Genomic DNA, 14,852 nt, shown 5'->3' on the forward strand with positions numbered 1-14,852 from the left:
TCTAATCATTTATTTACTACAAGCATTTAGATAGTCTAAAATTTGGATCAATAACAAAAATTAATTTTGTGTTATGATACATAGACTAATATTTAACCATAATAAAATTTATAAAGTAATTTCTAAATTAGTTATTAATTAACTACCAATTAATTTAAGTATCTTATAAATTTATGTTTTTTTATTGAATTTCTATTAAAAATATTTTTAATTAGATGCTTAAAATATTTTTTATTTTTGTTTAATATACTGATATTTGATTTTATCATCAACAACATGACATGCTAATTACTTATCTATCTCATCAACCAACTTATGTTTTCTCCTCCAATCTCCTTCAACTCTAAGTTGTTAACCAGTTGGAAGAGACCAAAAGTAATGATCACTTTGTTATGTTGATAAAGGACAAAAAACTAAATAACAAATACTTAAACAAAAAGTTAAATTTAAGTACCAAAAAAGAAAAAACTTAAACAAAAAAATTAAATTTTAAACATTTAATAAAAGCAAATATTTTAAAAAATAAAAATTGATAAGATATTTAAAATTTAATTAAATGTAATTAATGTACTTTAGAAACCCTAAGCATTTATGCCCCTTTGGGATTTCCATTCCAAAAGTAACTACAATTACCTTTCTCCCTCCCTTTGTTTGCACCAATATGCATGTAGCAGTTTCAACGCTTTCGCTGCAACACTTCGCCAAAAAATTTCAAATCTAATTGTCAGAGGCATACATTATTGGCTTGCAAAGGTGTGTTTCTTTATTTTTCTCAAAACATGAAAGGGACGTTTTCCAATGTCACCACCACCCCTTCATTGCCTTCAATGTGCACCGATTTCATTATAAGATTTTACTGATTTATGCAATTTAATTAGTGGACTTTCTGGTACAATTCATAATCAAGTATCTCAATATTTTAACCAAGTCAATCGACAATTCTAGGTTTGATCCCAAAACACTAACAACCTTTGACACTTCCCACCTTCAAAGCATACTTCTGCAATGTTTGGATATCAGTTTCCAACGATACAAACAAAATTTCACACATTCCAAAGCATAAAATGGTAATTCTAAGGAACTATTTTACTAGAACTATAAATATTTTAAGCTAATTTAGTTTAATAGACAATTTTGAATTAGTCTTTTATAATTATAACTCTGTTAAATGTTTTGATTTTAACATTTGTATGATCCTATTCACTTTAATAGGATTGTTCTTCGTAAAAATGCTGAATATTTTTTACACAAAACATTACTCTGAATGTGAACATCATAACCCACCTTACCAGAAGAAGTCAGTAGTAGTACTGTCCTATTTTATTACCAAAGTAAAAGTAACCTATATAGCATATGGACAACACATACAAATATGTATATAGTTTTTATAAAATTTATATATTATATAATTACGTGCACAATTATGTTTTAATTTTTTTTAATAAAAAAATACTTTTTATGATTAGTTCAAATTGAATACTTCATCGATATATGTTTTATGAATATTGTATGGTGTCGGTGTCCATATACACATCATTTAAGAGAAGTGTGCGAACGTCATAAAAGATAACAAACATTATTTTTACAGATATCTGACAATGCACAGTGCATCAACTTGAATTAAAATAATCTTTCCAACTACATTCATTAATTACATTTTATATTCAGGTCCATGCATTAATATTTTTTTAATTGCTAATCTCATGGAAAAAGATAAAGAAATAATCTCGTGTGTGAACATTTAATTTACTTTGTTTTCTTCGACTTTCATCGGATGCATGAATATATAATTCTTCTACTTTGCAGAAACAACCTGCACAATAAAACTTCCTCCTCAGTAAAGGCACAGGAAACAAAGGTTTTTAGCCAATGAAACCAGAGAAAAACAAAGGCTCTCTTTCCAAGGTTTACTCACTTGTCTTACTCTTGGACTGTAAATGTTGTTTGGTTACACATGTTTGGTTTTTCACAATTCCATTGATAAATATTTGTGTTGGCAGGGAAGGGTGAGAATGAAAATTGAAGCATTCAAGATCAGGATGTTAAGTTTGTTGACCAAAAAGGATGAGGTTTACAAGGCAGAAACACCTTTGGATCTTAAGGAAGCCTTTTCCAAGTTTGCAAGAGGAGGGAACCGAATGAATAAGAGTCAGCTTCTTCAGTTCATTGTGGAGCACCAGGGAGAAAATATCTGCAGCGAAGAGGATTTGGATAAAATAATTGAGAAATATTTGCTAGTAGGGAGTTGTAGTTCTAGCTCTAAAACAAGATTTACAAGAACTCCTGATGTATACAAGAAACAAGGGTTAAGTCTCAGTGACTTCATCGATTTTCTGCTTCAGCATGATTTCAATGCTGTCTTGAATGACGAGGTTTGCACTTTCTCTGTCTGTTTTAGTGCTGACAAATTGAAGCAGACAGTTTCTTCAAGATGTCAAAATTCTGTTTCCTAGTTTATTAATCATCTGCACAATGCTAAATCTACCTTGCCTCGTCTTGCTTTGTTTATTTTCTGGTTTCTACATATCTTTACACTGTCTGCGTATGAAAAATTAACTCAGGTGATACCAAATACTAGACAAACATAGATTGACATGTGGACCAAATGTTCCTATATATAACTTGCTTGATTGCATAAAATTGCCTGGTCAGGGGATAGTGTTTGGAGCACACAAATCTTGCTGCACACAGAAGCCTGTGCCAAATACTAAAAAACATTCTTAAATCACAAAAGTTTATAGCAACACATGTTCATTGTTTCATTTAGTCTGTTTTAATGTCAATGCCTGTAGTTTGCATTGGACTTTATATATGGATTTATAATTTTGATACCCGGATAGATAATAATGATGGAAAAATACCGAAGTTAGGGGAATTAGTATAAGAAAGAAGGAAGATCAGTAGGGAAGTAAGAACGATGAGGACTAGAAACCACTCTTTCTAATTAAACTTGATGTTCTAAACTAAGAGGCTGATCTTTTGAATAAAACATTTGACGTTCAATCACGACCATTTTTGAAAACATATGTATGATTTGTTATTTATATATCTTGCTGCACACAGAAGTCTGTGCCAAATACTAAAAAACATTCTTAAATCACAAAGTTTACAGCAACACATGTTCATTGTTTCATGTAGTCTATTTTAATGTCAATGCCTGTAGTTTCCTGACAATAAATAACAAATCATATATATGTTTTCAGGTACATCATGATATGAGTGCTCCGTTGTCACATTATTTCATGTATACGGGACACAATTCCTATCTGACTGGGAATCAACTTACCAGTGATAGCAGTGACGAGCCAATTATAGAGGCTTTGAAACAAGGTGTACGAGTAATTGAACTAGATTTATGGCCATCTAAATCTTCAACTAAAGATGGTATTAAAGTGGTTCATGGAAGGTACTAGTTGGTTATTAAAGCCATATATAGTGAGAGTTCTTAGCAGAGGAAAAAAAAAGGAATAAGTAGTTCATCTTATAGAGTTGGATGATTGTTTTCTTACATATATTGTTTATGAATGCAGGACTTTTACCACTCCAATCTCCGTACGCACATGTCTGCAATCCATAAAGAAATATGCCTTTTATAAATCAGATTACCCAGTAATTCTTACTTTGGAAGACCACCTAAAACCAAAACATCAGGATAAATTTGCAGAAGTAAGCACTCATTGCAATCACCCTCTAAATAAGAAAACAAAAACTATGGATCTTGACAATTTTTTGATTTCTTTTTCACCATTTGTTTTTTTCTCTATTCATGCAGATGGCATCTGAAATACTTGGAGAAATTCTTTATTGTCCGCAGACAGATTCTTTGACAGAATTCCCCTCACCAGAATCATTGAGAAACCGGATAATTATATCAACCAAACCACCAAAGGAAAATCAGCAATCTGATAATATCAGCAAAAGAAAAGCTGGGTCAAATGGATTTGAATTCCCTGACAAAGAATCATGGGGACAAGAAGAATCATGGGGACGAGAAGAATCATGGGGACTGGAATTGTCAGATTCCGTGGCTAAACTGAAAACTGGGGACAAGGTGAGAGAAAAATACTTTCATCACTTTTAAACAAGGTATAAAAGTGAAATTTGAATTGTTAGTCCTTTGAATTCACGTTTTCTCTTTTGACAGAGGAATGCAAGTGATGGAGATCGGGAAAATATAAACACAAGCGATAACATTCCAAACCAACTCGGTGTGTCTCGATACAAACACTTGATCACAATCCAGGGTGGGAAAGCAAAAGGTTCTATGAAGGATCAATTGAAAGATGACATTAAAGTTAGACGGCTTAGTTTGAGTGAGAAGAAACTAAAAAGTGCTTCTGAGTCTCATGGAGCTGACCTCATTAGGTACCTCTCAAACTTATCTGAACATTAGCAGTAGCTGAAGAGATGATCAGCATTTCTCTACCTGACAAAGTTTGACAGAAATTGTTATCCTTTCCAGGTTCACACAGAAAAATATCCTCAGGGTTTTTCCTAAAGGAGAACGTGTCAAATCCTCAAATTTCAGGCCCCATTTAGGGTGGATGTACGGAGCTCAGATGGTTGCATTCAATATGCAGGTTGGAAATTTATGACAAATCAATAAAGCAAAGTCTTAGATAAAATGGTGTCTCGGCACATTGACTTTTATGTCATGGTGCTTGTGCAATCTAATATGCATATTGAAGTAGTACTGAGTCGCGTGATTGTTATAAAAAATGTGTCAAGGAGTATTTTTTTACCTAAAAGCTTAAGCTCTTTAAGCTCTAACAAAATGTTGTTATCCAAATATCATATGTTTACAGTACTAGAAAGATCAGGAATATTAACACTTGTTGTCTTGTGACAGGGGCATGGCAAATCACTTCGGTTGATGCAGGGAATGTTCAGAGCAAATGGAGGGTGTGGTTATGTTAAAAAGCCTGAATTTATAATCCGAACACTTCCACATGACGAGGTGTTTGATCCTAAAAAGCCACTGCCAGTGAAGGAGATCTTAAAAGTAAGCATATTCTTATTCACTTTGCTAAAAGGAAATTGAGTTGTTTCATAACATCTGTACATTTTCATATTCAACAACAGGTAAAAGTCTACAAAGGAGATGGTTGGAATTTAGATTTCAGTCCAACACACTTTGATCGATTCTCTCCACCAGACTTTTACACAAAGGTCAGTTACACAAATATTTGATAGATTTGGAGCAATATTATTGTAAACTCAGGTTAACCTAATAGCATGAGTGATTCTTTACCATCAAATTCAATGTTAGTTATCTTGTGGGTCCGATAACGATAACGACCTCACAGCAAGTGACCAGATAAGTTTAATATAGGATAAATTTAAAGTGACATTGATACCATATTAAAAAATAGACTTTAAGTTTAATTCAACCTCATAAAATCGGCTTTTAAAGTGAGGTTTGCACTCATTTATATATTATGAAATGTCCTAATTTCTAGTTGATGTGAGATTTCCAACACTAGTTTTTCAGTATTGAATATTGATACAGTGTAATCCACAACAACCAAGAGTGTTAAAGAAGCAATGTAATCCAGCAAAACAATAGGAGAAGTATAGAATGTTTTGTACATTTATCTTAGTGTTTGAAGAATTTGTTGGACAGGTGTGTATAGTTGGAGTGCCAGGTGATTGTGTGAAGAAGAAAACAAGTGTAAAGGTGGACACATGGTATCCTGTTTGGGATGAAGAACTTAAATTTGAATTGAGGGTTCCTGAGCTTGCTTTGCTTAGGATAGAAGTAAAGGACAAAGATAAGGGGAAAGATGACTTTGCAGGACAAACTTGTTTGCCAGTATCAGAGCTAAGGCAGGGATTTCGGTCAGTTCCTCTGTTTGACCCCAAGGGAAGGAAATTTAAATCTGTCAAGCTTCTAATGCGCTTTAAGATTGAAACCTTAGATAAATTGTAGAATACCATTCATTTCAACATTTTGTATTGTTCTAAAATACAATCCATGGAAACAACCTTTACTCGGCTACAAACACTTTGAGGCAAATTTCTCAATCTTCAACATCACATGCTTTAGTTGCAATTTAAAAACTGATATATTCTGAACTCTACACGAGATTATAACAAAAAGAAAAATAATATTTTGTTGAAATGGATCAACTTTAAAACTGTATTAGTTAAATTATAATTGTAAACCGATGTTTTAAGATTTGCCGTTGTCAATATAATATTTTCTAACTTATTTTTAACTGATTTTTACATAAAAAAATCATCAAATTATAATTTTTTAGAATTCAAAATAATTAATTACTATTAAATTAAATAAAAGACATTTTAGAGACTATAAAAATTATTAATATTACTAATAAAAATTTATAAAATGGTTTACAATAATTAAAAATTTTTACTGACATTGTAAAATATTATTTAATTTTATCTTTCCTCTTCCCATTTTATATAAACTAAAGCACTACAAATTTTATATATATACATATTGTAAATATTGTAAGTATTTTGAGAGATAAAGATGATCATATTATTATTATTTTATATATATACATATATAAATTATTTAGTGGATAATTTTGTAATAATTTTAAATAATGTAAACGGCTTATAATAATTAAGTTTAACTATAATACAAGTTATAGTTTTGTTAATTCATGATCAGGTTAGCATTTTCTTTAAAAATTTCATCGTAACATTTAAACTAAATTGTGAAATTATTTAATTAAAGGTTAATCGGCCAGTTAGCTAAAATATTTTTTCAAGAATTCTAACATATTAAGAATAGATAGGTACAGCGTAAATAAAAACCGGTAACCAACTAATAATCAAATATTTAATTTTTTATATTCTATCTGACTCGAGAAACATTTTCTATTTAAAAAAAAATTATAAACAAAAAGTAGAAAAATTATTTAAAGGTTTTAAGCCTTTTATAAATGATCTTTTTTTTTGTGGCGAAGAACAAAATGTTTGAATATTTATAAATTATGTTTAAAATATTAAATATAAATATTTTTCCATAAATGACGGTGTCCTTGGTTCATGTCCTGATGTAGCCTTCACAATTCCTTTCGATCGCCATTTCTTCTCTGAAACACACCAAATCCAACAACGCTCTCTCATCAATTTTCTTCATGTGATTAGATTAGGTTTCATTTCACCATGGCCACCCACAACTACAAAGTCTTCAGCTGCTTCAACCGGAAGTTCACACTCACCGAACCGGAGCCACTGCCCGACGTCCAAAAAGCCTTTTCTGAATTTTCTGCCGGCGCCTCCTCCATGTCCGCCGATCACCTCCTCCGGTTTCTGGCGGAGCATCAGGGCGAAGTGGACTGCACCGCTTCCGATTCCAACCAGATCCTCCAGCAATCGAGGAAAGATGACCGGGAAAGTGGATTCGATCTCCACGACTTCTTCCATTTCCTGCAACACAACGATTTCAACGCTCCCTTGAAATCTCAGGTGTGTTCTTGTTACTACTCTTTGTTTTCCCCAGAAAAAAAGTTAAGTTTCCCAATCCTTTTCTTTAGGATCGTAAATTTTTTGCTGTATTCAACGTCATGATTTGATGAAAAAAAAAGAGATGAGATTAACGTGTTTGAGAAAATGTCCGCGAAATTAATGTTGAATGAAAGTAATCTTTTAATCAAAATTTAGTATATTTTTAATACATAAATTAATATGAATTCATATTAAAATCTCAATTTAATTTATCTTCGCCTATATATTTATTAAAAAGTTTATCCAAAGTCAAGTCCAAATTATTTTTCAGTCCACAACAAAATTTGCATAAAATTGCTTTGCAACAACACAATTCACACTTATACCAGCTAATATTTAAACATTTGGGTCCTCTTTAAAAAATTATAAAACGATATTTGTTTATATGTTATACCTTGAATTATTTTTGCACTTAATGAGTAAAACTCTCAGAAAATTTTAACTATTAAAATGTGAATTTAAATAGATACTAAAATGTCTATAACATGCTGTAATTATACATTCACAATCAACACTTTTTATACAATTATATTAAAATTTTCAATACTATTATTTTAATATTATTTAATTTTAATTTTTTTTTAAAATCTATCACATCAAAAATTATATAAAACTTTAATTTTCTATCATTTTCCATTTATTCATACACTCTTTGTGGTGCAAACTGATTGGAGGCACCCACCCGACTCAACTAAACTAAAGAAGATAGAAGTAAATACATTTATTATAGATAAGAAAGTGGGACCCTTGTTAACAAAATAATTATGAGTATGTTGGGAAAAAGTTCTATAGCGTGTTAGCTTGGTTTAGTATTTCTATTTAGAAAGTGAAAACTATGTTCTTAGAATCTTAGGCTTTGAAATGTAATCTAAATAAATACACTTTATGGTTTGTTTGTTTAAGTCAGGAATCACTTTTGTCCCTATTAATACGAATGTCAATATACTGTCTATTTCAATTTTAACTTTCTCAAATCTCAGAATTAATTTATGTTTTAGTGTAATTTATTTTGAGATAACTAAAAGTTTTTACTTTTTTTTTATGATTGTTTTGTTTTTATAAAATTACAAAAAAAAAGTGTTGGAGGTTGCAGTGAGAGAGGATACAGGTGAACATGGTAGATATTCATTAAATTAGTTAAGAGAATGAAATGAAATACGAAAAAAAAGAGTAGGAAAGATAAATTTGTTAGATTACTACTATGCCTTAGTAATTTACAATAAATAATAATATGAATTTATATATATTAATTCTCATTCTCAAAAATAAGATATTATCTATACTTATCTCTCCATTAATAAAATTATCTATACTTATATCTCAATTAATGAATTTTTGTAGTTAAAATTAATGAGTTGAGACAATATTTACATATGCATGTTTATTTACCCATCTTAAAAAAGAGAGAAAATGATGCAATTTTTTTCCTTTTATATAAAAAAAGAACGAGAAAAGAATAAAGAAGATTGTCTAATTTATAACTTTAAAATCAATGTAAATATTAACAAATAATTATAATATGATTACACTATAGTTTAAAATTAATTATATGACTATTATGTAAAATTTATAATTAATTATAATTTTAAAACCAACATAAATATTGATTAAATGTTTACAAGACATAATTGATAACTGATTGTTGATTATGTGACATTTGTATATTTTTTAATTTGTTTTTGATGCATGAATTGTTCATTTGTAAAACCGGTTGACACATTTCCACAACAGTTACGTTCAAATTTTAAATTGTTATTTAACTTTTTATTTAAAACATATGTAATTATTTAATTTTATACAATATTAGAGATACAATGGTAGTTAATAAGATAAAAATAAAAAAGTCCTATAAATTTTTTATTTTATATTAATTAAAAACATATTTAATTTTTAATTAGTTAAAAAGAAATGAAAGGAGCAACATCAGATGGTGAAGTGTCACTATACTTCACCACACTTCATTATCTTCATTATAGTTGGAAAAGTGGACACTGTCGGTGTAGAAATATCTTACTAGCATTGAATATAGAGCTCTCGCACATTCAATATCATTCATTGCACTTGCAGATAATAAATCCTGATAATAATTTATGTTTAAAAGACCAGATGGATATCGACTTAACATTTATTTATTAAATTAGTAATTAAATTAATATAAGGAAAATAAAATTAATTATTAAATATATAAATAATATTTTAAAATATAATATTATATTTTAATAATATAAAAATTAAAATAGTACATTTAATAAATTTGTAATATTCAAAATACATATAAAATTTAAATATTTAATATTTAATATTTAAGATACATAATAATATTTTAAAAAATAATTTTGTTTAAAAAAATGATAAAATACTTTACATTTTTTGGTTCTAAGAAAAAAATCAAAATAATATTTAAAAAATATTTTTTGTTGAATGTGTGAATTAGTTTTAATTGATTCACAAATTTGATTAAAAATGGATTTTGTTTAACTCATGTATGCATATTTTTTTCAATCTTGGAATTTCTCAGCACTAAGTAACACTGAGTAATAGGGTTTTGTTTTGTGTGCATATTGTGTAGCAGACAGTTTTATGCTGTTTTTTTTTATAGCAAGTTTTTTGCTGTAATTGAGTAGGTATCATAAGTCATGAATATTATGACAAAATGAACCCCAACTAAAGGGCAGAACGGGAATTTGGATAAGGGATAGATGGAAAAATAAGTAGAAAACAGAAGAAGAAAACAGAAGAGGTGATGATTTCATTTCTGAAAATTAGTATTCACACAGTTTCCTTAAGTAGAAAACAGAAGAGTTGATGCTTTCATTTCTGAAAATTAATATTCACACACAGTTTTCTTCTCTGCATACCCTATTTTCAAATCCAGCAAATTCCCAGAAAGAATAAGGGTTTATTTTGGAGAAATTGTTGTATATGCTGTGCACTATCCCAATCAGTCTCAGATAATTATCTACTGCAAGAATCTCTAATAAATTGGATCAAACTTTTGGAACTGTAGGTGTTTCATTTGTTAATCTGACAATGATCATGAACAATCAATAGTTGTACAGTTTCACCAGTGTCTAAAATTAAATCTCCATTATATATTGGTTAAAACCCGTTTACAGTGTCAGAGAGCCAACATGAACAGAAAAATATTGAAGGAATCCATTCAATAAAATAAAGTAAAAATTAGTGGCGCTTGTGTATTTATTTATTTTGGTGAATTTAGTGTAGTCTTATTCTTTGCATATAGTATGTATATTTTTTGTCTTCCCATTTCATTGGGGAGTAATACGAACGAATGATGTCTTATTCCAGGTACATCATGATATGAATGCTCCATTGTCACATTATTTCGTATACACTGGGCACAATTCCTATCTGACCGGCAATCAACTGAGCAGTGACTGCAGTGATGTGCCAATCATAAAGGCTTTGCAACGAGGTGTGCGAGTAATTGAACTAGATTTATGGCCAAATTCGGATAAAGATGATATCGATGTAGTTCATGGAAGGTGCTAGCCTATCCTCAGTTCAATTGATTGTCCTTTCTAATATTTCGATCTTTGTAGTTTTGTGAGATATTTATATCGTGCAACCTTGTAAAACTACTTATAGACGTTCTTCTGAACTATTACAGGACTCTTACCACTCCTGTCTCACTCCTCCAATGTTTGAAGTCCATAAAAGAGTATGCTTTTGTTAAATCTAAGTACCCACTCGTTATAACTTTAGAAGATCACCTTACTCCAGATCTTCAAGCTAAAGTTGCAAAGGTCGGACTCCTTTTTATTCTCCCCTCCCCCAAAGCATCTACTTCACATCCCTATTTTATTAGGTGTTGAATGTGAGTTTCCACTTCTTATACGTAGATGGCCACACAAGTATTTGGAGAATTGCTTCACATCCCTCAGACAGATTCTCTGACGGAATTCCCCTCACCAGAATCAATGAAAGGTCGAATTCTTATATCAACAAAACCACCAAAAGAATTTCTTGAATCCAATGACATGGAATCAGATGACGAGGTTTCCTCATTGCCAGACAATACTAATGCACAAGGAATTGATGATAAGGTGAGCATATTGACAAAACTTGATTTATAGTTTTTCCCTAAATCCATAGAATTGAGACTTATGACCTTCTACCTAAATTTTAAGTTCCCAATTTCTTGAGCTATGTTATATGCTCAAGTGTCATTTGATTTATATAATTTTATCTCCTAACTGAGGATGATTTGAATGCATGTTATATGATGAAAAATCCCTCTAGCAGAGTTCACTTGAGTACAAATGCTTGATTACAATCCATGCTGGAAAACCGAAGGGTGAGATACAGGACGAATTAAAAGCTGCTGGTAAAGTTAGGCGCTTAAGCTTGAGTGAGCAAGCACTTGAAAAGGCTTCTGAATCTTATGGAGCTGATATTGTCAGGTAGGTTTCTAACACTGGAGTTTCCTAATGGCAAATGCAAATTTTTATTGGCAGTTTAAAACTTCCTAACTATACGACATACTTTTATGCCTTTTTCCAGGTTTACGCAGAACAATATTCTCAGAGTTTATCCAAAGGGAACACGTCTCAACTCCTCAAATTACAAACCACACATAGGGTGGACGTACGGAGCTCAGATGGTTGCGTTTAACATGCAGGTTTGAGACTAATGATCACCGTGTCCTTTTTCAGGGTTATCCACTATATATAATTTTTATCCGTACTACCTGCAGTATTTATTATATATATCTCTTGGTGTATGTGAACTTTAAAGCAGGAAACTAGTGAATCAATGTTAGATCTTTGGACTATTCTTTATTGTGAAGCAATCTTACATGCTTATTGAAATAAAATAAGTTGTGTCAATGCACATTATTTCTATGCTTAAACTTCAACACCAATATACTGACCTGTTAATATGGTGTTGTCTTTATTAGGGGCATGGTAAATCACTTTGGTACATGCAAGGAATGTTTAGAACAAATGGAGGGTGCGGTTATGTGAAAAAGCCTGAATTTTTAATTCGAAAAGGTCCACATAATGAGGTTTTTGATCCTAAAATAGTATTGCCAGTGAAGACAACATTAAAGGTGAGATATTACATAGAAAAGAGAATTAGTTAGTTTGGTGACATCTGACCATCTTCCTCTGCCTATAGGTAAAAGTCTACACGGGGTACGGTTGGAGCTTAGATTTCAGCCCAACAGACTTTGATACTTACTCACCACCAGACTTTTACGTTAAGGTAAGTTGGGTAATTCTGCTAATATTGCAGATTGGGAAGTACGAATATCGCAATGGACATAGTTGAACTTTTGTTGGTGTGAGGAGACATTTTACAATTCATTTAACCTCCTCTACAACTCATTTAACACTATTTAAGGGATTTTATATTTCTGATCAGTCTACTTTGTAAAAAAATGTTTTGGTTGGCCATGACTAGAATTCTGATAGAAGCGAGACACACAAGTTTATAGTCCATATGCTAAACATTTGATCAATTTATACACAGGTTTGTATCGTTGGAGTTCCGGCTGATATGGCCAAGAAGAAAACAAGGGTAATTTCAAATAATTGGTTTCCTGTCTGGGAAGAAGAGTTTGATTTCCCTTTGACTGTTCCAGAGCTGGCTTTGCTCCGCATAGAGGTTCGAGAAAATGATAAGCGTCAAAAGGATGACTTTGGTGGACAGACGTGTTTGCCAGTCTCAGAACTAAAATCTGGATTCCGATCTGTCCCTCTATATGATGAAAAGGGTGACAAATTTAAATCTGTGAAGCTTTTAATGCGGTTTCAGTTTAGATGAATTACAGGATCAGCCTATAATAATATAATCTAATGGCCATTGTAATGATAATTATCTTTATCATTAGGTGCTTATTTGCATTTGTATTTTTGGATTTACTATGTCATTTTTCTGCATCATCAACATCAATACAAAACAGTATAAGAAGTTCCAATATTGTAACAGGGGCCTCTTAGATCATACTTATAGCAAACAAGTTTATGGTATATACTGATTCAAGACCTGAGATCGTTCTAAATTCCTGTTTGCAACTACTATTGAAGCCACAATGTCAATGGTTTTCGGGAATATTAGCAATTGTGTCGTGACCACAATTGTAATCACGTTCACCATCATTCTGTAGTATCAAGAATCGAAATCAAACTACTATCACTATTTAAAACTTTGCATGGAACCAAAAAGCCATAATATAGACCCGAATGTTGTACCATACATTCTAAATGGAAAAAAGATCCATGAATCTAGGGTGATGGAGGCGTTTCATTCTAGCCACACAACATGGTGCTACCACCTCTGCTTGAAACATTTGTTTTTCTCGAGAGTGAAAGTCTCCATAGTACAATTAAATATTTGAGTGTCACACTTTCACGATGCACTACTGATTTGCTTTTTCTAACATTATTATTGTTATTGTAGTGGTCCTAAAGATTGGTCTATTACCAGTATGATTGCTAAAAATCCAGTTCCAACGTCTTTTCAGTATTTTGCTCATTTTTATCATAGATTCACATGATAATGGTTTAGAGCGGACACAGATCATAGAACATATGTTTCCTTTTCTTCCTCCACGAAAATATCACATTACATTCTTTTTATGGGCATATCACATAACTAGTATGATCGCAGTCGTAAAATTGGAACGTGACAATGCATCCTTTTAAGACATCATAAACGACTTTAAATGTCCATACCAAATACAGAGAGATTTTCTCCACGCCTAAACTCTTATACACGTCTAGCTACTGAGTGTTTTCAAATAGTCCAATAATGTCTGCATAAAAGAAAAATACTTCTTGATTTACTTCTTGATTCATTGAATCATTTACCTATATGAACAAAAAAGCAACTTCATTTGTCAAGAACCATTAGGAGCAAAGAATGTCATCTGCTGAGCAAAAGTTCATCGAGCTCTCTTCTGGCCTTGTTTATTACTTATTTTTTAGATTAGTGTTTCACCCTTATCGTCAGAACAATCATTCCCAGAACCAGAACTGGGGAACCTAACTTTCTAGTTTGGATGGACCAATCGCTCTCTCAATCCTCCCATTATGTGTGTTTTGGACGAACAATGCAACAGATGTGTGCAAAGACCTCTGAAATGGGTATCATCAAGGAAATGTGTTTCAGATATAAAATTGAGTTGACTTTATACTCAGGAATATATCTTTCTAGATGCTTAATACCTTAGAGATGATGACAAGAGTTGAATAACTTTCCAAAAAAAACTATTTAGATTTTTCTGGAGAATAAATAAATGACTAACATAGTTCATAGATTTATATTTTTGTTATTCATTACTTTTGTCTTTGAAATTAAGAAAAACAACAAAAACTCCCTTATTTTTTAAAATATTTCATTTA

The 14,852-nt window shown here is 31.1% G+C and overlaps 2 protein-coding genes across 4 annotated transcripts; both read left to right on the forward strand.

Annotated features, from left to right (window-relative positions):
* Positions 1-591: 591 nt before the first annotated feature.
* LOC137815072 (phosphoinositide phospholipase C 6-like) lies at positions 592-6,004 on the forward strand. Of its 2 annotated transcripts, XM_068618106.1 has the most exons (11): positions 592-753; positions 1,807-1,905; positions 2,001-2,372; positions 3,204-3,406; positions 3,531-3,666; positions 3,773-4,051; positions 4,145-4,365; positions 4,463-4,580; positions 4,850-5,002; positions 5,083-5,169; positions 5,624-6,004. In XM_068618106.1, the coding sequence occupies exons 2-11, from the start codon at positions 1,870-1,872 to the stop codon at positions 5,927-5,929; spliced, it is 1,911 nt and encodes a 636-aa protein (XP_068474207.1). In that variant the 5' UTR covers positions 592-753; positions 1,807-1,869; the 3' UTR covers positions 5,930-6,004. The 2 variants fall into 2 exon arrangements, with proteins under 2 accessions (XP_068474207.1, XP_068474206.1); XM_068618105.1 differs by lacking the exon at positions 592-753 and having other exon boundaries at positions 1,749-1,905.
* A 912-nt stretch (positions 6,005-6,916) lies between these two features.
* Positions 6,917-13,510, forward strand: LOC137815079 (phosphoinositide phospholipase C 6-like). Of its 2 annotated transcripts, none has more exons than XM_068618115.1 (9): positions 6,917-7,443; positions 10,792-10,988; positions 11,114-11,249; positions 11,346-11,549; positions 11,749-11,906; positions 12,007-12,124; positions 12,404-12,556; positions 12,625-12,711; positions 12,979-13,510. In XM_068618115.1, exons 1-9 carry the CDS (start codon positions 7,141-7,143, stop codon positions 13,270-13,272), a joined length of 1,650 nt encoding a protein of 549 aa, XP_068474216.1. In that variant the 5' UTR covers positions 6,917-7,140; the 3' UTR covers positions 13,273-13,510. The 2 variants fall into 2 exon arrangements, with proteins under 2 accessions (XP_068474216.1, XP_068474215.1); XM_068618114.1 differs by having other exon boundaries at positions 6,930-7,443; positions 11,746-11,906.
* Positions 13,511-14,852: the final 1,342 nt, after the last annotated feature.

The sequence above is a fragment of the Phaseolus vulgaris genome, chromosome 1 (genome assembly GCF_000499845.2).
Source record: "Phaseolus vulgaris cultivar G19833 chromosome 1, P. vulgaris v2.0, whole genome shotgun sequence".
Lineage (NCBI taxonomy): Eukaryota > Viridiplantae > Streptophyta > Magnoliopsida > Fabales > Fabaceae > Phaseolus > Phaseolus vulgaris.

Bases quoted from the DNA above. Each gene is read 5' to 3' on its own strand.
- LOC137815079 (XM_068618114.1), top strand. From the start codon at position 7,141: ATGGCCACCCACAACTACAAAGTCTTCAGCTGCTTCAACCGGAAGTTC. The intron at 11,250-11,345 runs GTCGGACTCCTT...TCTTATACGTAG, and splicing joins TTCAAGCTAAAGTTGCAAAG to ATGGCCACACAAGTATTTGG. The intron at 11,907-12,006 runs GTAGGTTTCTAA...GCCTTTTTCCAG, and splicing joins TATGGAGCTGATATTGTCAG to GTTTACGCAGAACAATATTC.
- LOC137815072 (XM_068618106.1), top strand. From the start codon at position 1,870: ATGAAACCAGAGAAAAACAAAGGCTCTCTTTCCAAG. The intron at 3,667-3,772 runs GTAAGCACTCAT...CTATTCATGCAG, and splicing joins ATCAGGATAAATTTGCAGAA to ATGGCATCTGAAATACTTGG. The intron at 5,003-5,082 runs GTAAGCATATTC...ATTCAACAACAG, and splicing joins CAGTGAAGGAGATCTTAAAA to GTAAAAGTCTACAAAGGAGA.